This window comes from Mercenaria mercenaria, chromosome 19, assembly GCF_021730395.1.
Source record: "Mercenaria mercenaria strain notata chromosome 19, MADL_Memer_1, whole genome shotgun sequence".
Classification (NCBI taxonomy): domain Eukaryota; kingdom Metazoa; phylum Mollusca; class Bivalvia; order Venerida; family Veneridae; genus Mercenaria; species Mercenaria mercenaria.
Genome location: NC_069379.1, coordinates 18,086,724 through 18,109,141, shown reverse-complemented (window position 1 = coordinate 18,109,141; position 22,418 = coordinate 18,086,724). Strand labels below are relative to the sequence as shown.

Genomic DNA, 22,418 nt, shown 5'->3' with positions numbered 1-22,418 from the left:
TAACGTTATTTATCAGGGCTTGTCAGATGATAGCCATAACAGGCAGTATTTACTTTGTTTGTTTTGTTTGTTTTTGGTTTAACGCCGTTTTTCAACGGTATTTCAGTTATGTAACGGCGGGAAGTTGACCTAACTAGTGGTCCTGGATTCTGTACCAGTACAGACCTGTTCTCCGCAGATATACAAAAACTTCCCCAAATGAACAAGAAATTGAGGACGAATGATTTCAGACACATTTTCTTTAATTAAATCGTCAAGGAGTACATAAACCCGCCCGGGGATGCGTAGATCTACTCTCCCTATTTAGTTAAGCGGGCGGGCTCAGTGTTTACTGTATCTATATAATGAAACGTTTTCGAAACCAGTATATTAATTTCAGCCAATTAAAATGCGCATATATTCATTTTATGTCCAGTCCCGCTAATTCTATTGGTTGAAGAATGATGAATTAACAACTTTTATTGCATGGTTCTTTAAGTAGGTCAAAAGTTGGTTTAGGCAGCTACGCCGAGAGGTACAAGTTATCTTTAGGAGGCAATGGTTGACAAGATTTACAGTACCAGTTGATCAATACGGGTACGAACTGACTAAGGTTACCGTAGAAGTTTACTAGCTACTCGTTGAACGGATAGCACAAGGAGTACCTACATTCATCTAATAAATCTGTTTACAATCTGCAGAAATAAACTCGAGCTGATTAATGTCCAATCAAGTTTTTCTTTGTTTTTTTTTTCTTACATATTGACGACCAAATGATATTTATGCAAAGCATAATCGTTAAAGATGTACAATTTTGGAACCACACAGCGTGTTTTGTCGTCAAGCGTATCGTGTCACTAAGCAAATATTGGGCCCTTCACTTGCGGATATCGATCGTGTAAGGTACGAAAAATGTGTTAAATATAGCGTGACAAATAAGTAAAGAAAAATGTATGTTCTTTTACTTGATTTAAACATTCAGATTAAATTAAGTTTTTATCTGCAGAAATAAAACACGGATATATTTTATTTTTCTCATCGAAATTGTACACATATGTATGTGTTTGCCATTCGTTCTAGTGCTATATAATAAAAGGAAATGATAAGTCTAAGAGTAGTCTGTGTACACTTGTATTGAGATAAACATGAAAACTGATAACATCCCGGCCAGTTTATGTACAAGTATAGCTACGATTTTGAATACTCGTATCAGTCATAGAAGAATGCTTAGGAAAACAGTGACAGGTACACTTTGTTTTCATTATACATCGTGTCATATGCATATGCAATATTTTGAAGTGTAACAGTGTAATTCTTTTTCTTTTGCTGTTATACTGTTATTGAAAACAAACTATGGCACAGATACTGATACTGTAATGTTTCGAAATAAACAATATCGTGTATTATATCGCACTACGTTGCATTGTAAACCCAACTTTAGATACTTTAGAAAGATACTGGTATGTTGACTATCGTTGGTTTTACCCATCGATACCTCAAGATACTGGTATGTTGACTATCGTTGGTTTTACCCATCGATACCTCTTTTAAAAAGACGTTTTAAAAACTCGGGCACTCGTGTAAAAACCAAGCAGAGGATGCTAAGGCTAGGAATCAATACGGCCGGACAAGAATGCTTTATATCAACAGACTACAATTATACGTGAAACACTGGTTAAATGTCTGAACACAACGTTAGAAATGACAAGACGGTGTGCACAAAATAGCGAAAATGTCACTCACATTTTTAAAAGCCATAAGCGTACCGTTCCGCATTGAGGGCAACTTGACCTTTTTTCTTTTGAAAGTATAGACCTACATTTTAATAAAGCAAGTTGTCAGGCAACAATTATCGGAATTATTGCTGACATTCGATTGAATGTAGAATGGAATTGATGTAAAACGTAGTCATGCGATATTGGCAGGGCTAATATATCTTATCAAGTCATTGACGAGATAATAAAATATATTTGTCTAGTTGTCATAATAGTTGTATGATAAGAGGGGTTGCACATCTTGGTTCTTTCCTTCACTTCAACTTAAGCGCAAGTTGATCTTTATTTTGTAAGTTAGACTCGAAACAAAAATTGTTGACTGCATTTACATATCACAGACAGTGATAAGGGTAGATTTCTCGGAAGCATAGAGCACCAGAGTCATGCATCGCAAAGTAGGTCCACAACAAAAAGAAGCTTTAATTGAAAAATATAGTAGACGGGTTCCTTCAAAACGCCAACAACAAGTACATTATGAATATATGCAAAATACAGTAAATTGGGGATGGGGTGGTAAGGAGTAGATAAAATGGTAGGATGTTGGGGAAGGTGGAGCAAGGATGAATAATAAACAGGGAAAGCCACGTTTCTTAAATGCAGTAACTATGCATCGAGCAGACACGCACGTACAAAAGACAAACACACACAATGAACATACACAGATAAACAGACAATTAAAAAAAAAAACACTGTGGGGTGAAATAAGAAATAAATAATTTGATATATTCCTGGAATAAACATTTCATGTTAATATGCTACCCGCCTTCTTTAAAATCCATCATTTCAGCATATCTGTTTCTTATCCTTGGAGTTTTTGTCGTATCATCAAGCGGACCAGTAAAGCACAGGATCATTGAAGAAGGTATAATCTTAATTATTGACAATATCTGCTGGTCAGCGGAACCTTAGGTACTTGTCTAGCTTAGTGTCTGTAGCGAGTGATGAACTGAAGAAAACGACGAGCAGTGTCATTATTTACATCGTAGTGCATATGTCGCATTTAAACAAATAGACCTTGCTGGAAAGGTATGTTGTAGTTCTCAGTCATAAACTAGTTTTAATAAATGTAAATGTTGTTTGAATACTTTCAAATGATTTCAATTCAACTGATGCGATGTTCTCCTTTTTAAGGACGAGGTATTATCTACATATATCATGTTCAGCTTTCATGGATATATATCTTCCTTATAACTAGCACTGTTGACAGAAGTTCTTGTGGTTTAAATGTCTCTCTTACTGATCAAGTTTATTCTTGCTTTCCACCTCCTGTTCTTCAATTGAAAATTAAAAGAATAAAAAGGCTTTAGGATTTTTAACTTGTACAATGTTGTCAGACAGCATGAAATAACAGTAGTCATATGTAGCGTGTCTGACTACATGGTTTTAGTTTATACTGTATGTACTTTCAGAGGCTACTTCTGCAGATATTGATTTACGAAGATTTATACTGACAGACAACGTGCATGAAAGCAAGTATTTTTTGTACGCATTAGTAACTTTCTATACCGCAAGATACAAAAGACAATCGCACGCCATGCCAACATCCAGTGGTATTTTCATTACTAATCCTTCGGGATAATGGATTCTGGTCAATGCTCCCTTATAAAAGAGTTCCGTTTAAGTCGTTGCTATGGGGCGTGAGTGTTTTGTACATTTCATTACCACTCATGCACAGTTTTCGATAAACGATGTTTGGAATTGTTTCGATTGATGATATTCTTAGGTTTCAAAGGAATTTTATATAAAATGTGTATGTTTATACAATATCATGTATTATATTCTAAACCATGTGAAAAATTGGGAACGTTTACTTTTTTTATTATAGAAGATCTTTTAAACTAGAATTTACTTTCTTTAATTCATTTACATTGACTCTGGGTAAAATATACTTGATTTAAAACAAATATTGATAAATTAGGGAAAATACCGTACAAATACAAATAAATTTTATATCGGCCATTAAAACCGTAAATTTATAACCAAATGCGTTTTAACGCTGTTTATGCTTAGAGTGGATATCGTGGCAGCAGCATGTGGCCTGTCTTACAAGATGTGTACAAGGATACGAATTAGAGACAGTTGGGTGCTGTTCAACAGGTGACAATAGATTGTGTTTTGGCCTTCCATGGAAACTTTTGAACAATTCTGTCGGCAGTTGTGCAGGTACAAATTTACTAATCTTTAAATAGTCGTATGTATGGCATAACCATTGAATAATTGTATGTATGATATAATTACAGAATAAGTCGAATGTATGGTAAACCATTTAATAGTCCTTATGTGCCAGCTATTAATTACGTAAACTTCATAGACAACTTTTTTTTCCATCAAGAGTTCGTGTCTTAGTCTGCCTTGGTGCAATGTTAGTTTATTGCCATGTATCTTTAAGATTGGTAATGCAACTGTTTGTATGACGCCATCAATATTAGAGGTGTTAAAGACACAGTACATATTTATACGTAATTTTACATGTCAATCACAATACCCGTAATAATACTCAACAATTTCCGTATAATTACGAACAGTCGTTATCCAATGCGCCTTTCTTTGGACGTAGATGTCCGTGGAAGTACATTTGCCTCACGTAAGAAAACCGAAACTGCCGATATCGTTAACTACCGTCGTAACTACCTCCAACTTGAGGCATGGAATTGTATTAAAACATTATAAGGACGTCGCATTTTATATCTAAGTTTTATAATCAGAAAATGCCTTAGAGCAACTCTTGAGTGCTTCAAAGGAGGTAAAGTCACAAAATGACACAAAACTAATAAAAAAAAAACGATTTCAGATTGGCAATTTTGTATTATCAAAAGAAACTTTTCAAGTCAGTAGTAGTTGTAATATGTGTAACACTTCTAATTCTACACGTAAGTAAGTTATTTTTAAAATTTATAATTATGTCTGTTTGACATGTTTGAATAAAATAAAATATTTTTTTAACTTAATTTATTTTATTTTATGAGGCTTTTGCGATAAGGTGGATCAAATCTCTTGCAAATTTGCACAATCAGCAGTTTGTGGATCGGATGGCAAAATATACGAAAATAGGTGAGAGTATTATCATGGTAGATTTGTTCTGGAGCGGTTGGACTGAATGGAAGAAAACAGGTAAAAGTAAGATAATCGCATTATAGTAGATTTGTTCTGGAACGAGCGGGCCGAATGGACGAAAATAATTATGTAAAAGAATAGTGGTAGATTTTTTTTTTCTGAAAGGAGCGGACCGTATATATGATTCGTAACAAACTTGTGATTTGTATTGAAGATAAAAATATGCAGTTTATATGCGCCTACCGAGACATAAGAAACACATTTTGATAACCGCCACAGGATAACTGTATTGTTTTGTGTTTCTTTTAAGACCCACCACGACATAATGACCTTCATTTTCCTCCAACATGAACTTCGTGCAAATCATTCTTATAATATTAGTATAATACAGCTATTCTAAAAGATGACAGGCGGACAATTCAGCCCCTCCCAGAATTAATATTTTTCACAACTTCATCTGCAGACGCTTTCAGTTATTCTCTTTTCAGTATAGTTTCATAAACATAGAATAATAACTATTTTACGCTGTAGAACAAAAGTGTGGTCTAAATCCACCAAGTACTGTGCATACTACTACATGAATTCAATAATCAAATTAGACATTAAACAAATTGTCTCGGCCTTATATACGTCACTCACTGTGACCTTGTAACTAATTACTCATTTTCTTCATGCAAAGCATGTATAATTACAATCAATGAAATACTAAAGAATGCATGTCTTTAATGCAGATTGTACATCATTTGCTTGAACGAACTGAGATATACAAAATTACAATGGCATGTTTTGGTCCAAGACAATGTGTTAAAGCGGCATGCCTCCAGATCGTTCGACAACAAAAGAAAGAATATTTTTTTAGATATCTTGAAATAAATGCTATATTTCTTAAGAAGGCTTTAAAACTTAATTACTGATAAACTTTGTGTTACGGAAACACATGAGAATTTGCTGTTTTTACTACTTTTTACGATGAAAATCGAAAAGCGTTTGTCACGCTTTTACTCCAGGTAAACTGTCTCGATTATAAATATCTATATTTTGAAGTCATTATTCACTACTTAGCTATAGCGCTATTGGTTACGACGACGGGAAAATGTCTTTATTGCCACGGCGGTCCGGGGTTCGATTCCCGACGCGGTCATTTTTTATTTTTTGATTTGGAATTTTAAAATATTTTAGAAACAAAAATTCATAATTATTCTAATGTTCATAATATGACCAAAACTTCAATTTGATAGAAAGATTATTTTTCAGCCAAATTTCGAGGCATGCTCCTATAAATATCTTAACATTTTATTGAAACCATGTAACAATATGAGCTGTACTTAATGTATTTAGATCATACATTTTTGTTCCAGTAGCGTAAGGTAGTTATTTATCTAAGTTTAAAACTATATTGAAAATAGATAAATTCTACGTGTAGAATATAAGTTGTGAAAACTTACTTATTCAGGAAGGGCCTAGATTGTCAAGCTGTCATTCTGTAGTTTATCGGTATTTTACTTGTGTTATCAGAGGGATATTCTTGAAGTTCACGTGGGGAGAAAAACATTGTCACTAGGCCGTGGTTGGTCTTTTAAGTAGTAGAGCAGAACATGTCATGATTTTGCGTTTTATTTTCAGCTGCGAGTTTGCAAAGGCACGTTGTGTGAACAAATTATTGATACAAGAAGACACTAAATTTTGCAACAATTACAGGTAAGTTTTGATAAATAAATTTTGTATTCACATGCACGAACATAGTTACACTCACCCGTTCAAATATGAATCAAACGATTCAAGACATTTAACCAGTAGATATTTTGAAGTCAATCTATTACATGAACAGTAGAAATAATTTATGTAGTTTGTTGATTTTCAGTATCTCTATGATACAATATGAAATCATTTAATATTTAGGGTGACCTCGACATTTTCACAGAACGTAACTGGGTACACCTCACCTTTATCAATGGCAAAAGTGTCTACAACATCGATGTTATCATCAACAATAGCCACGAAATCAATTCTAAGTACACTGGCGCTGGCTAGTACGATGCATACTGATTCAACAACGAAGTCAACCGTATCTTCTATAACTGCACAAACGCAATCAACCGTTTCTTCTATTGCACAAACGCAATCAACCGTTTCTTCTATTGCACAAACGAAGTCAACCGTATCTTCTATTGCACAAACGCAATCAACCGTTTCTTCTATTGCACAAACGCAATCAACCGTTTCTTCTATTGCACAAACGCAATCAACCGTTTCTTCTATTGCACAAACGCAATCAACCGTTTCTTCTAACGCATTGACTAAGTCGTCGGTATCTTCTAAGGCATCAACTACGCTAATCATGTCATCTTATGTTCCAAATACGACCGTTCCTACTAACGCAAAAACTTCTCCCATATATAGTAGCGCACCAACTTCAACTGCACCAACTAAAGCAATATCCTCAACCGCATCAACAGACGCACCAACTCCTCCTTCTTATTGTCAAAACAGGCATTCCATTTCCTGTGGGTTTACTTTTAAAATTGTCTGTGGATCGGATGGCAAAATTTACGCAAACTTGTGAGTAGATAACTTTACTCATATTTTGTTCAATATATTGGTTATGTAAATGAAGCCCGTTTCCTGTCAGTCCTGGATAACATTCAACTAGATGGTTCTTATTGAAACTGGCATTCTCGGAAGAGCGATTTATATTCTTTTCAGTGATAAAACAACTACAAACATTAGAAAAAGACAGATAAATAAGACAAATAATTGTATAGATCTACATTGACTTAAAATCATATTGAATTCTTTATGTATTCTTCGTGTAAATAGTGTAGCCTTTTTTAATTTATTGCATAAATATTGTCTTTTTTATCTAATCATTAAATGGATATTGTATTCGTAATATATTTATTGTATAAGTATTGTATGCTTTATATATCAATTAGAGCTACATAAATATTAAATTATTAGTATCCTATTTATTTATTATTCACTATATAAAATTTCAAGAGATTGAAACAGGTACTATAATTTTTCCTAGTATGCTAAATACAAAACGTATTTATACATCACATTATCTCATATTTTCAGGTGTATGCTTGCGTTAGGCCGCTGCGATAATCCATATCTCACGCAGAAAGACTGCTAGTGTGTATACCTTGGATTGTGAAATAAATGTGCATGGCGCTTGTTTGAAGTTGTTTTAAAATCACCAGAACAAGGCTCTTACAAGTTTGATCGTAACACTGTATCTTTAAATGACGAACTCATAGGGTTTTTTCTTTCTTGGTTTTTTGTTTGTTTTTTTTTTTTTCTTGTTAGAACAATTAGTCAAACCTTCATCAGAGATTACAACCCCAACCAAGATTTCCGTGTTTTAAGAATCACTGCAATCGACTTGACTTGGCCATTAAATTCACATAACCATTAAAAGGAAATGTTAGTAATTCATAGCTGGAGGAAGGGTGTTTGAGGGGTGGGGCGGGGAAACATACTCATGATCTCTGGTAGACTGTGTTACCATTATAGAAACCCTGCGTCTGCTCTAGAAACATAACACTTATTTATACATCTGGCTTAGCGTCCGATAAGCAAATTTGGCAAAACTCAAAAGTAATTATTGTCAATGAACTGTTAACCATATGGACTGACAAAGATCTAAACCTTATAGACATTTCACAATGAAATGGAATAAACAAATATTTGCCAAGCTAAATTTTAGCAGATTGAGTTTGCTTGAGTGTGTACATGATGAATGTATGACGCTGTTACGATCCCTAGGAACTCTGCGATAATAAGGTACAGTTATTTGCCCCTCGATACAACTAAAGGAAGTGTATCCGAGAGAAAAGAGGTCTCACGTTTCACGATAGATTTGTTTGATATCCTGAGCTTCCGAAAGTAACCAAATTTTATAGAGTTGATATGAATGAAGAGAAAGGGGTCACAAATTGCTAAAATAGCATGATTTCGTTCGCAAATGACTGTCATCGTATTGGTACAAAAAGTAGGCTTTACTGCTTGGCTATGGGTAAATGCAATAAACTTTTCATTCTGACAGATGTGTGGAGAAAAGAAGCAGGTCAACATATCAGTTAATAGAGATTTTTGTGTTTTTCTTAGATACATTTCTTAAGATAAGATATTTGCTTTTGTCTCCAGAACATAGTGTCAAAGCATTGCATGGACATGATGGATGTATTTGTATGTAAATCTATGGAAAAATAATTGTATTTTGGGGCCTGATATACTGAGTGAACTCCGTGACCCCAAGTACAAGAAATGATAATATATCTATGTACACTTTTAAAGAGGCATGCCCCAAGATCGTTCAACAACAAAAAAGTATTTTTTAGATATCTTGAAATAAATGCTATATTTCTTAAGAAGGCTCTAAACCTTAATTACTGACAAACTTTATGTTACGGAAACACATGAGAAATTTTGCTGTTTTAAATACTTTTTACGATGAAAATTGAAAAGCGTTTGTAACGCTTTTACTCCAGGTAAACTGTCACGATTATAAATATCTTTATTTTGAAGACATTAATAAAGATTATTTTAGCCAAATCTGGAGGCATGCTAATTTTAAAACCGACACCACTTCTAGTTAAATAACACTGCTATAATTATGCAGAAAAAAAAACCATAGTAATATGTAGTATCTTTTAACGGCCTCAATTATCAAACAAGGGACCATAAGCAAAATCTCAGAGTACAACTTAATCAAATATTTAGTTACCTTTCAAATTATCAGTACTTTAAACTCGGTAAATTTCGCCACTAATTTACTGATTTTTACTAGTATTCGCGATAGACGTACATTTAAAACACTAGCGAAAAGTCAGCAGCATATATAAGTATTACCTGCTAAAAATCGCAATTTCTTGTCATCGCGAAAATGTCTTCGTTCCATAAAACAGCAAAATATATATGACGGGAAAACATTATCCAATTTGCAGAAAGTATTTTATCCTTTATATAATTACCCAGCTAAATTTCTAAAATGGACTGGTCCATCATTTAAGTTGGGTAGTACCATTTATTATTCGAAGAGATGTTCATTGAAAATTTATTGACTAAGAGGCATATACTGCAGACCATGATCAGCCTGATTTTAGTCTTCACTGGTCGCAAAGGCAGAACCACTTGCCGCGAGCAGGCTAAAGGTTAAAAAGAAACGATTTTGTAAAACAATATGTATATCGAGTCTAAATACGTGTACGCCTAAACGTGTCAACTTGCTGTGAGAACTGGGCAGAATGTAAAAAATGACGCCATGGTGGTGTAGACATTTTATTTAGTTCAGTTTTGCAACATCGTAAATATGAAAACAACAGTCGATCACTCAATGTTGTCTTGCTTCCTCATTTCATTCTGTAGAAAGGAAACAAAATAAAATAAAATGTAAACAAACTTTTATTACATGTTTTTCAGTGAAGCAATGTATAGTTCATATGAATTATTTGTAACGACCAAACTTATATATAATTTAGTGTTAGTAAAGCATGTTCTCAAAAATAAACGATAATGCTCATTGAAGAGCTAGAGCGGTCTTATGCGCATGTCCGGAATTGGTAATCAGTTAGAGAGCACGGCACAAATACGCAATTTAATGCATGTCCGCACGCATTTAGTGTATAATATGTACATGTATAACACGCTGACTAAAGGTTAGGGTTAGTATTACCATGGTTACAAAATATATACATTTAATATACTTTCTGATCAAATTGCTTGAATCCGTTATATATCGGAGTCTGTAATTTATATAGGCGCTCCAGATCTGCAGTGAGTCACATATACTAACCTTATGGAGGTAAATTTGTTGTTGTTTTGTTAACTCCCAGCAGTTCGGCCATGTTCGAGTTTCTCCACACAACAGTTCCACCAGCGTTCGTTATTACACCACTACTAATTCCGCTCTTACAGACGCTCGATACCTAGAAGCATTCATATTTGACCGTTTTAAAGGGGAAGGTGTAACATTTTACAATATTTCCACTTAGGCCTAAAAAATTGTTTTTTTCCGGTATCCCGGCCTACCGTAAAAAATTGCTGCGAACCAAATGTGTTTGGAAAATAAAATCAATATTTTCGCATTTACAATATTTTAGGCCTTACAAAAACGTTCAAAATGCATTTTAATCGGGAAAAGGTCGTGAAAATCGGACTGCAAAGAAACGAGTATCATTCAATGTAAGGGAAAGGCAGTCATTTTTGACTGTGAAGTCAATGATTTTCCTTTATATAGGCATCATAAATTATTAAAAAAAAGATCACAAACATTGCATTAGGATGCCATTTATTTTCTACAATTACCTGAAAATTTTAATTAGGACGTGTTTCTGAATTACCAAGATTATTTTTACCTTACCTTGCTATAAAGCACTGGGCCACCAGAAACAGTTGCTGGACTGGAGGCACAATTTGCTGGGCAGTTAACTCTGAAAATTAAAAGGTATATGACATAAAGATGGTTGTTTAAACTTAATATAAATAAATGCTTCCTATAAGTTTGAACATTACAGCAGTTTCTGGAAGCAATTAAGGTTACGAAGAAGGCCATGAGTAACAAAAATCAAACAACACCAAATCATAGAAAGAAAGATTTGTTTGACATGAAAATTGAACAGCATGTAAAAGATGTATATTACTTTACGAAACAAGTGTCAGTATACTGATATAAACATTGAATTCCAGAACATGACTGCCTATAGGGGTCCCACTTCCGGACAGTCAAACCACTTTAAAAACTCACCATTTTCAAAGAACTGTTACACATGTTCTTTTTTTGATGCATTTGCAATAGCGTGCGAGTGGTGAAATTTCACATAACAAGGTGGAACACAATTTTCAGCAATTGTTTATCTTTATTTATTTACAAATTGCATTCATTTTCGAAGGGAAAGAACTTTTTCTCGACGATTACTTAAAATAATCGGAAAAGTTGTCTCCCTTTGAAAATGAATGCCATTTGTACCTAAAGTATTCCGAAAAAGTTGTCTCCCTTTGAAAATGAATGCCATTTGTAAATAAATAAAGATAAACAAATGCTGAAAACTGTGTTCCACCTTGTTATGCGAAATTTCATCACTCGCACGCTATTGCAAATGCATCAAAACGAACATGTGTAACAGTTCTTTAAAAATGGTGAGTTTTTAAAGGCGTTAACTGTCCGGAAGTGGAGCCCCTTTAGGCGGTCCTTTTCCGGAATTCAATGTTTTTATGAGTCTACTGACACTAGTTTCATAAAGTAATATACATGCTTTACATGCTGTTCAATTTTCATGTCAAACAACTCTTTCTTTCTATGATTTAGTGTTGTTTGAGTTTTGTTTCTCAAGGCCTGATTCCCATCCTTAACTGCAGCAATCAAAATGATGATAATTTTTAAATGAATCTGAATAACTGGTCACATGGAAAATGATAACCACAGAAAGTGGTGTTCTGATTAACATACTTGAACATGGAACTATATTTTATCAAAACAAACCCATGCACTGTAGTAAATATTGATATATCAAACACCAGCCAGTCATATCTGGGTCTATAAACAAATAGTTCAAGAAATAAATAAAATCACATAATATCTTTCTCATGCCATTTAAAATAATAATAAAAAATAAATAAATAAATAAATAAATAAATTTTCCTTTTTTTGAATTATCTCCGATACGTGCGAACCCTAATTATATCGCATACATACCCACATATTTCAGATGAACATACTGTAAATGCATCAAAACATCTGACATCGCCAGCACTGGTGTATGCTAAAAAAATCAAAACAAACTCTCATTACTTCATTTTTATCTTTATTTATAAATGTTTGACATTTTTTAAATAAAAGTGGTGCAAATATTGTATGGTAGACAGGGAGAAGCATTAACTGTACATGGAATTTTGGATGGATAACATTTTCCATAGCATTTCTGTAGAGCGAACAACACATCTTCATCTGTATCTTCGTAGAGCAAACCTCATGTTAACGTTTTCTACGTGATCTCTTTTTACAAAAACTACGTTAACCCTTACCCTGCTATATTATTATAATGAACTTGTCCGTCTTTCAATTTGGATAGTACCATTAACTTTTAAAATTGGTGCTTACTGAACAGATACTGACCCTACAATGATCTATGATTATACTACTTTTCATAAAAATCCATCAATGGGTTACTTTGTTTGTGGAAATCTATTAATTTTAAAACAATTAAAGGGGAATAACTCTGCAGTAAAAAAAATAAAGGGCATTAACTGTGAAGATACAAAAAGGATCCTGCACAAATGTCCATGTGCTATATGTAATGACTACTTTTGTGCGGTGTAGTGATTCTAGCTACTTTTCGAATTACAAGCATTTTCAATTTCGGACAGACGGACGGACGGATTGACAGATGGACGCACGGACGAGCAGTTGGACGGACAATGCCAAACCTATATTCTGCCGCCTTCGGCTGAGAATAATGACATGTTTCTTACCAACTGAAGTTGCGGAATCGGTCCCCAATGAATTTGACGCCTTACATGTATATTCCCCAAGATCTGCAGCGGTAGCTTGATTTACAAGAAGTACATTTCCAGGCAAGATAAAAATATGTCCATTCCTGAGCAAAAAAAAAACAACATCACTTTATCACGTTCTCTATATAGATATAGCAGTACATTTGCAGTATATAGGCTTTATTTTCTAATATCGCTGGTGCATGTATTATTTGACATGTTACGTCTTTCTGCTATATGCATTCTAATGTATTACTGATATAAATGCATGTTATTAGTATGTTAATAGCAATGTAGTGCGAAAATTGCAATGTTGTTTACGAAATAAATCTCAAACAGTAATGTGTTTTAACCCTTACCCTGCTAAATTTCTATAATGAGCTTGCCCATCCTTCAGTTCAGTACTATTAAGTGTTAAGACTACCAAAAAGATACAGACCGAATAGCGAACAGTGCAGATCTTGATCAGACTACACGAATGTGCACGCTGATATGATCTTCACTGGTCGCAAAGGCAGAATCAGTCGTGTCCAGCATGATAAAGCTTAGAATAAAATTATTGTTTGTAGTTCAGATGCGAAGGCATTATATAACTAAAAATTATTATCTACTTTTTTGACGACATCCATCAAAAATTTGCCTGTTTTGATTGGTTCTCTATTGCAACTTCTTACTAAGATGACTGACGCTATGACAATAATTTTGACATACAAATCGTGATTTTGCGATTTTGCAGCATTTCCTCAGTTCCAGTCTTCCTTGTTAAAAAGGTGTATGAAGATGTAGCACAATGCATCATTCATTAAATATACCAAATGGCTAATAAGGACTAGATCTGGTTTCTTAGTCCCGTATCTTACAATGGCAACACTGCGTATGTTTAAAAACTGTATGCCGAACTCTGGTTTTGTTCTAGGTGAACAATCTTCCATACAGAGTTGTCGGTCTTCAACTTCCTCTTCAGAAGCAATATTCACCTCTGTCAACGGCCCGAATTTGTTCAAGAACATTCCATTAAAAATTAAAACCTAAAACTGCTGCAAAATTGAGATACCACCAATGAAAAACAGTGGTAATAGGGTAATCGTACACCTGGAAATAATGTAATGTTTATTTAATTGGTCAGTTATGTAAACGAACACAAAAAGTTATTGTTTTTCGAAACTAAACCTTTTTAGTGCGTTCAGAGTATGTATTTAACTATACATTTTGACAATAATTGCTAAATTTGATGTGTAAGTTTCATGAAGCCGTTTTCTCCTGTCATGCCAAAGATGTTAGCAGGGGTCGTATCATTCGCACGAAAAAAGTATCACTATTCAAATATTTTTCGTCCGTTATTTTGGTGGAACTAAGATAGCTGTTGAAAAAAAATGTGATTATATACGTTTCAATTTATGGAATGCCACACGCGTCATAATGTTATAAAGCAAGTCTATGTGAATACAACTGATGGTCTCTAACCCTAACTGGATAAATGACGTTAAGTCATCACTTCCGGTGTACAAACGTATAGAATTTCTTTGAATTAATTCTTACCCTGTTAGTTTATTTCCGTCTTTAAACCATTCTACGGTGAGAGGCGGGTCCCCTGCTGCTTTGCATTCTAGAGCAATGTTTGTGGCGCCGGGAACCACTGCTATCTTATCCGGAATAACAGTCACTTCGGCTGGTACTGTATTGTATTACAAAGGTAATGACAATCGGCAATTTTCGTAAACAATTTCGGCATTCTTCGGCTTTTGTTAATGTTACTCATACAATCACGGAAAGCCGAGCAATGCCGGAAACATAAATGAAAGAAAATTGCGGATTCTCTTCAAGGGTCAAATATCTTAAGCTATTTCTATAAAGCATAATTAATTTTTGTCGTTGATATAAGACAAGTTCAAGCCGCATGCACTCGATAAATTTTAATGAAAACGTGACGTAATAGTTCAAAAGTATGTTTTTTTCTGATGTTAATATTTCCTTTTATCTGAATGAACTTCTAGGTTTATTAATGAAGTCATTAATTTGTACACAGATACATGTAAAAATTTTGTTACCTTTAACGTTAAGAGTTATCTGCGCTTGATCAGTTCCGTATTGGTTTGTAGCTTTACATATAAAATATCTAGCGTCCGTTGTCTGAGCGTTCACTATGACCAAAGATCCATCCGTGTCCTTGTAGGCGTTTGTCACACCAGGCTGCCCGATATCAAAAAATAGCATAAAATAGACTATACGATGAACTAGGTGACAAAAAATACACCAGATCAGATTTTTCCCACTTCGTCTGTTTGAAGAGTTACAAACTGATTATCAGGAGACTTTCATGTGTCGTGTATAAAATATATTTTTCTAATTCATCTGGATACACTATGGTGGAAAGTATACACCGCGCTTTGCCATTGTGCCAACGTACCTTAGCGCTTTGCGTTCATAGGGAGAATGCACTGGCCCCAACGGAACGCCGTACATTAAAATGATAACTATTTTACGTCATTTATGAATGCTAAGGTAGTGGACACGTAGGGACAATCGGCAAATTGCGCACTTGCCGTAAACAAGTCGGCATTCTTCGTATTCTACGAAAAGTCATATACGTGTTGAGCTATATTTACGTCCGAAGAATGCCGAACTGCCTAACAAGGGCACGCAATCACACGGAAATTGCCGAGTGTAACGGAAATTGCCGAGTGTAATTATGGATCCATTACCTTGTGGCAGCATTAGTTATATTTTTAATGAAGATACAATTGTACACAGCTGTCAAAACTATTGCGGCTGATTACTTAAGAAATAATATATCTCATCCAGTGATTTGTCGTTGAATAAATCATTGTTTGGAGTTCAGATGGAAAGGAATTATATCACGAGGGCGCAGCCCGAGTTATATAATAATACGCATCTGAACGACAAACAATGATTTCTTCAAGAGCAAATCACTAAATGAGATATATTATTTCGATTCTTACACGTTACCAAGGATTTTTAAGTACATCCTTGACGACATTCATTAAATATTTGCCCGTTTTCATTCGGTTTCTTTTCCAGCGCGCCGCTATGCCGTTTGACGCCATGACGTAATAATTGTGACGTCAGAACAGTGATTTGTTGTATAATAATTCACTGTTTTCTGCCTTCTTTGTTTAATAGGAAAATGAACCGGACCGTGTTAGAATTGAGGATAAAGGTCACTAATTAAGATCTTTCTTCATTTCATGTCAAGAAAACGACAACTTCACGACGTATTTATGTATCTATAATAGAATATTACGTTTTCCTACACCTGTTTTTTATGAACGTTCTAGCTATCATTAATTAATGAAAAAAAAGAAAAATAATAATAATAAGAGGTGAATAGTTCCTGGTGAAATGCCAGCCGGTGGTGTTAAGCTACGGTAAATGGCGCAAACTTGCTATTGTCCACACATCAGCCCCTTTCCTTCGGTTTTGATCTGCTAAACTTGCCATTTTTGGTATATAAACATGAAAATCGTCTCATTTCATGCTTAATGTATTTAAGCAGTGAAAAAGTGTGATTAAAACACTCGTACACAAATTTGCGTAAAAAATGGGAAAATTAGGATCTAATAACTTTGGACTTTTTTCGACTTCACCACGGAAGCGCATATCCGATCGAATTTCTGACGTTATTTTTTATAAAATCACAAAATGAATTGCGTATTTAGATATTTGCACAATTTCACCCCCGATAAATTCAAAACTACTGTAATTATACACACCGGATATGTCCATGAAATAGTGGCTGGAGGTCTTGCGTCAGCATCGCATGTAAGTCTTACAGTCTGTCCCTTTATTGCTGTTACGGTAGAGGGGGAAGTGATGTGAGGTGGTCCTTAAATAAAAAATAAACAAAGTAATAACAATTTATTATGACTCTAGACATGTGATTTGGAAATAAAAAAAAAATATTTAGTGAATAATAATGGATGGGTGAATGAAAACAAACTGAAAATTAACATTTCAATAACTACGTTTATTATGTGTTGCATCAAAATACAGGGTATACGTAAATATCTTTCTAAGGGTGCTAACAAGCTTGTTTTCCGTGCACTTTTTTTTTCACTAGCGAATATTTTAAGTTTTACTTTGAAGACAGAGCAAATTTAGGATTCAGACTAGCAAAAAAAGATCAAGGGAAAGGACAACCATAAGCTAATTTGCTTTCTGTCCAATTCCACAATATCTCAGTTGTTGTATATTATTCATGTAATGACTTGAACAAATAAAATATGTTTAAACCAAAAAAAAGATCAAGCCCGTGACTATGTTCTTTTTTGTTGGCAGAAATGTCTTAGTATATCTTGATGTTTTATCCAAATTATATAGTGTCGAAAAACTTTGATATGGACTGGTAGAACTACTTTAATAAAATGAAACAGAAACTATGTCAGTACCAAAAAGTGTCGGAAAACACTAACAGAATTGCTCACGGCGAAAAAATCGACGCATCTAAAAGCTTAATAGTACAACAGGAATTTTTAAGCAATACTGTAAAATCATTTAATTTCGTGGGCATGAAATTTCGTGGTTTTGGTCAAAACAGCAATTTCGTTGGGATATGAATTCGTGGATTTCAACTTTTGAACCTAAAATGAATGGGAATTTTACTTGTTCGTTGGGATTAAATTTCGTGGATTGACTCAACCACGAAATCCACGAAAATTAATCCCCCACGAATATTAATGATTTCACAGTATTTGACCATTCAGAAGCTCCTTGAAATACAAGATGTAATCTAACGAACACATATCAGCTACATACACTACACTGACAAATAAAGGGCCATAATGTCTTTTTCTTCATAATGTGGCTGCCACATTTTTTGTTATGAACATAGAATATATCTTATTCAATTTCATGCATTTTCTATTTTGGGTAACTTTCACTTAAATGTACGATTATTTTGATAACTACAGTAGAAAGCATGGTAAAAGTCTTTTGTTCTTTATAACCTCCCTTTATAGCTTTGACCGAAAAAGTTGGAGTGCAACTTTAAAACTAACTTTTGCCTGTCTATGAAAGAATGCATATTTTATATTATTAGTTGGACTGTTGCTTCATTTGATTTTTACATAGAAACCAAAGCCTTACGAAACTAATTAAAAATTAGATTATTGAATATGTGTAATGAAATTTACAAAATTAATGTCTGCTTAAGTTCTTCCATTTCGTAAATTTTCATAAGATTATTGATAAACGAACTCAAAGAAATTTAGTAGACAATTTTTTTCAAAAAATTTCAACGTTTTGTTTAATTCAACATTTATATAAGAGACATTATTTTGCCACAACAGTAAAATGATTAAAGATATTTCAAAAAAGTTCCTGTTACCAGTTTACACAATCATTTATGAGGAAGTCTCGAAAAGTCCAGATTTTGTGGATGAAGCAGTAATCTTACCGGAGATTTTAAAGATTTTGTGGATGAAGCAAGCAGTAATCTTACCGAAGATATTTAAAGATTTTGTGGATGATGTAGTATCTTACCGAAGGTATTTAAAGATTTTGTGGATGAAGCAGTAATCTTACCGAAGATATTTAAAGATTTTGTGAATGATGTAGTAATCTTACCGAAGATATTTAAAGATTTTGTGGATGAAGCAAGCAGTAATCTTACCGAAGACATTTAAAGATATTGTGGATGATGTAGTAATCTTACCGAAGATATTTAAAGATTTTGTTGATGAAGCAGTAATCTTACCGAAGATATTTAAAGATTTTGTGGATGAAGCAGTAATCTTACCGGAGATATTTAAAGATTTTGTGGATGATGTAGTAATCTTACCGAAGATATTTAAAGATTTTGTGGATGAGTAGTAATCTTACCGAAGATATTTAAAGATTTTGTGGATGAAGCAGTAATCTTACCGGAGATATATTTAAAGATTTTGTGGATGAAGCAAGCAGTAATCTTACCGAAGATATCTAAAGATTTTGTGGATGATGTAGTAATCTTACTGGAGATATTTAAAGATTTTGTGGATGATGTAGTAATCTTACCGGAGATATTTAAAGATTTTGTGGATGATGTAGTAACCTTACCGAAGGTATTTAAAGATTTTGTGGATGAAGCAAGCAGTAATCTTACCGAAGATATTTAAAGATTTTGTGGATGATGTAGTAATCTTACCGGAGACATTTAAAGACTTTGTGGATGAAGCAAGTAGTAATCTTACCGAAGATATTTAAAGATTTTGTGGATGATGTAGTAATCTTACTGGAGATATTTAAAGATTTTGTGGATGAAGCAAGCAGTAATCTTACCGAAGGTATTTAAAGATTTTGTGGATGAAGCAAGCAGTAATCTTACCGAAGATATTTAAAGATTTTGTGGATGATGTAGTAATCTTACCGAAGGTATTTAAAGATTTTGTGGATGATGTAGTAATCTTACCGAAGATATTTAAAGATTTTGTGGATGATGTAGTAATCTTACCGAAGATTTTTAGAGATTTTGTGGATGATGTAGTAATCTTACCGAAGATATCTAAAGATTTTGTGGATGATGTAGTTATCTTACCGAAGGTATTTAAAGATTTTGTGGATGATCTAGTTATCTTACCGAAGATATTTAAAGATTTTGTGGATGATGTAGTAATCTTACCGAAGATATTTAAAGATTTTGTCGATGATGTGGTAATCTTACCGAAGGTACTTAAGGCGGCTGTCATTTGCACCTTCTCTACGCCATTGTTTCCTTCACATATATACTGGCCTATTTTAGAGCTATCCATTCGATCGAAGTGAAGCCGTGAACCATTTACGATGGATGTAACTCCATTAGTCACTTGGAATCGTGATCCGTCTGGCATAATCTATAGAGACAATTTGGTTAATTTATTCTTAACTCTTGTAACTTTTACGATACTGTATATGTAGATATCTTTTGAGCTTTTAAACGTTACAAAAATGCTGCAGAATAAAGCATAAAATTAAGATAGACGATGTAAACTAAGTTCATTGTAGCTTTTTCCTGATTCTAGTTACATAATTGATCCTGTATATACAGAAAAATATAGTGAATGTACGATTCGTTGTCTGTTGCTTTTTAATCTTCCGAGATTTGAAAAATGTTACTATGTATGTAGTATGATCGTTAATATAATAAGGAACAAATAAATTTCTTAGAAATATCTAAATTGTACAAATAACTTTCCCCTTTTTTTTAAAAAAATCGACTGCTACCCCATTATTACGTAAATGTTTCGTGTATATACAGTAATGTAATATATTTTCACGAGGTAAAATCTTACGAAGTCTTAAAGCTAATTACGCGAGATTAAATCTCTGTGTACTACGAAATTTTTCCCTTATAGGTAAATAATGTCCGAATTCTGAAACGGATTTATTTTTGCGAAAAAAAAAACAAAAAACAAACGAACGCTAGATAAGCCGGAATTGTATCCCTCTCACATATTTTCGGCCTTACATCAAAGAAAAAAATAATAACAAATTGATACAAAACAGATGGCTTCTCTTCAAGGTATACCTTGTACCACGAGATTTGAGGGTTAAGGGGTCCTTCCACTTGACATTCAAGGGTCACTGGAGTTCCTATCATAATTGTGTGGTTCTGGGGCATTTTGTCAAACTTAAGATGCTCTGAAATAATTGTTTAAATATGAAAAGAGAACAGATTTGTAACAAATGATTTATAAGCGCTTCTTACTATAAATTGTTAATATTCAGCTCGACTATTTGAAACTCTTCTATCAAATACTAGTTTACTTGCAAAGAGTTTACAAACATTTTCCATGTAAAAAAGCCAAATCCAATGTATATAATTTATAGGGATGGCAACGAATAGCATTTTTGGTATTCGAATATTCGGTCAACCTTCCGAACGAATATTCGAATATTCGGTCTTCAAGTGATCAACAAATCAGCTCAAAATCCTACGTGTTTTTCATACCCTAATCAGCGACATGCATTAATTCTACTTTCGTTTACACCGGAAGTCATTGACGAATTAAAACTGACAAATCGTTCTCATCGCTTGTTTATCTTTTGGAGTATAAAATACTCGTTGTTTGCCTTTATATACAAATAATTTATATAGAATTTATTTATTTCTTACAGGGGTGTAGCCCTCGCGTAAGTGAAGTTTTTCAACGCATATTACACGTAACCGACTTCTTATAGGATGATCGCGTGAAATACTTCAAAGGCATTGCTTGCATTTTGACAGTAGATGCACTGCGGGTGGGATAAGGGTAATTTTAAGGAAAAAAATGGCTTAACTTTAAGTCTCTTTGTCTGAAAATTGAGTATTGATTTTTTTTTTTAAAAGTTAACCATACAAAATGCATTTATTCGTCATTTCATTCAGATAATCCGATTTACGTCAAAAAATGATATGCATCCCATTTGACTTGTTTGCTACACTTTTCGGCATTTTTCTTTACACAAATACGTCTTTTATCGACTTTGATTGAACTCCGAGTAATTAGTTGAAGTGCTGTCTGATCATTTTTAATTGCACACGGTTCGCACCTACCGAAAACAAGGCGAGCTCTAACCGATTTACATCAATTTGTGACCATTAAAAATTTCTAAAGGTAAGCAATTAGCGGTATTAACTACGAGTACACTGTCATCACCATAGCGATGTACAATCTCGGTACGCTAATATACAAGTTTAAGTTTCAAACTTTGCTAATATACAAAATGACACGTCTGACAAAGAAAGAAGCCATTTTCGCGCGAATTTATAATGAAAGCGGGTTTCGGCAAATTAGATAAACAAACATTTTTTGTTCTTTCATTTGGGTTTTATTTATTTTTCATGATCTTATATTTTTTCCGAATATTCGAACAGTATTCGAATATTCGTGTAATGAACGAATATTCGAATATTCGAATATTCGTTGCCATCCCTAATAATTTAAAATTTCTCGAAAAACTGCAATAAAATGTCGCCAGTGTCTGAATCTGGATAATGTAAATCGACAGTGAGTGACTTTAGTAAATCTAGCCGTATGTTTCTTAAAACTGAAATTTCGTTATGATTCTTTGTAAAACATTTGGTATTGGAGCGTGTTTGACAATACCGCTGTAAAATGGGAAAATATGATATGAAACATTGATCAATAGGTCAGAGACGAC

General features: G+C 33.8%; 2 protein-coding genes across 2 annotated transcripts in view; one reads left to right on the top strand and one right to left on the bottom strand.

The window, feature by feature from the left end:
- The first annotated feature begins 4,734 nt into the window (after nt 1-4,734).
- On the top strand, nt 4,735-8,037 carry LOC128550877 (uncharacterized). Its single transcript, XM_053530821.1, has 4 exons — nt 4,735-4,805; nt 6,432-6,506; nt 6,708-7,367; nt 7,887-8,037. The coding sequence occupies exons 3-4, from the start codon at nt 6,760-6,762 to the stop codon at nt 7,942-7,944; spliced, it is 666 nt and encodes a 221-aa protein (XP_053386796.1). The 5' UTR covers nt 4,735-4,805; nt 6,432-6,506; nt 6,708-6,759; the 3' UTR covers nt 7,945-8,037.
- Nucleotides 8,038-10,078: 2,041 nt separating this feature from the next.
- Nucleotides 10,079-22,418, bottom strand: part of LOC123542270 (titin-like) — a 42,028-nt gene continuing 29,688 nt past the window's right edge. The window contains exons 15-24 of the mRNA XM_053530933.1: nt 20,803-20,915; nt 19,960-20,128; nt 17,033-17,145; nt 15,350-15,491; nt 14,841-14,976; nt 13,281-13,405; nt 12,505-12,571; nt 11,173-11,242; nt 10,606-10,738; nt 10,079-10,172 (exon numbers count right to left, since the gene is read on the bottom strand). Coding sequence (XP_053386908.1) covers nt 10,607-10,738; nt 11,173-11,242; nt 12,505-12,571; nt 13,281-13,405; nt 14,841-14,976; nt 15,350-15,491; nt 17,033-17,145; nt 19,960-20,128; nt 20,803-20,915 — 1,067 coding nt within the window. The 3' untranslated portion in view covers nt 10,079-10,172; nt 10,606. The remainder of the gene's footprint in view (nt 10,173-10,605; nt 10,739-11,172; nt 11,243-12,504; nt 12,572-13,280; nt 13,406-14,840; nt 14,977-15,349; nt 15,492-17,032; nt 17,146-19,959; nt 20,129-20,802; nt 20,916-22,418) is intronic.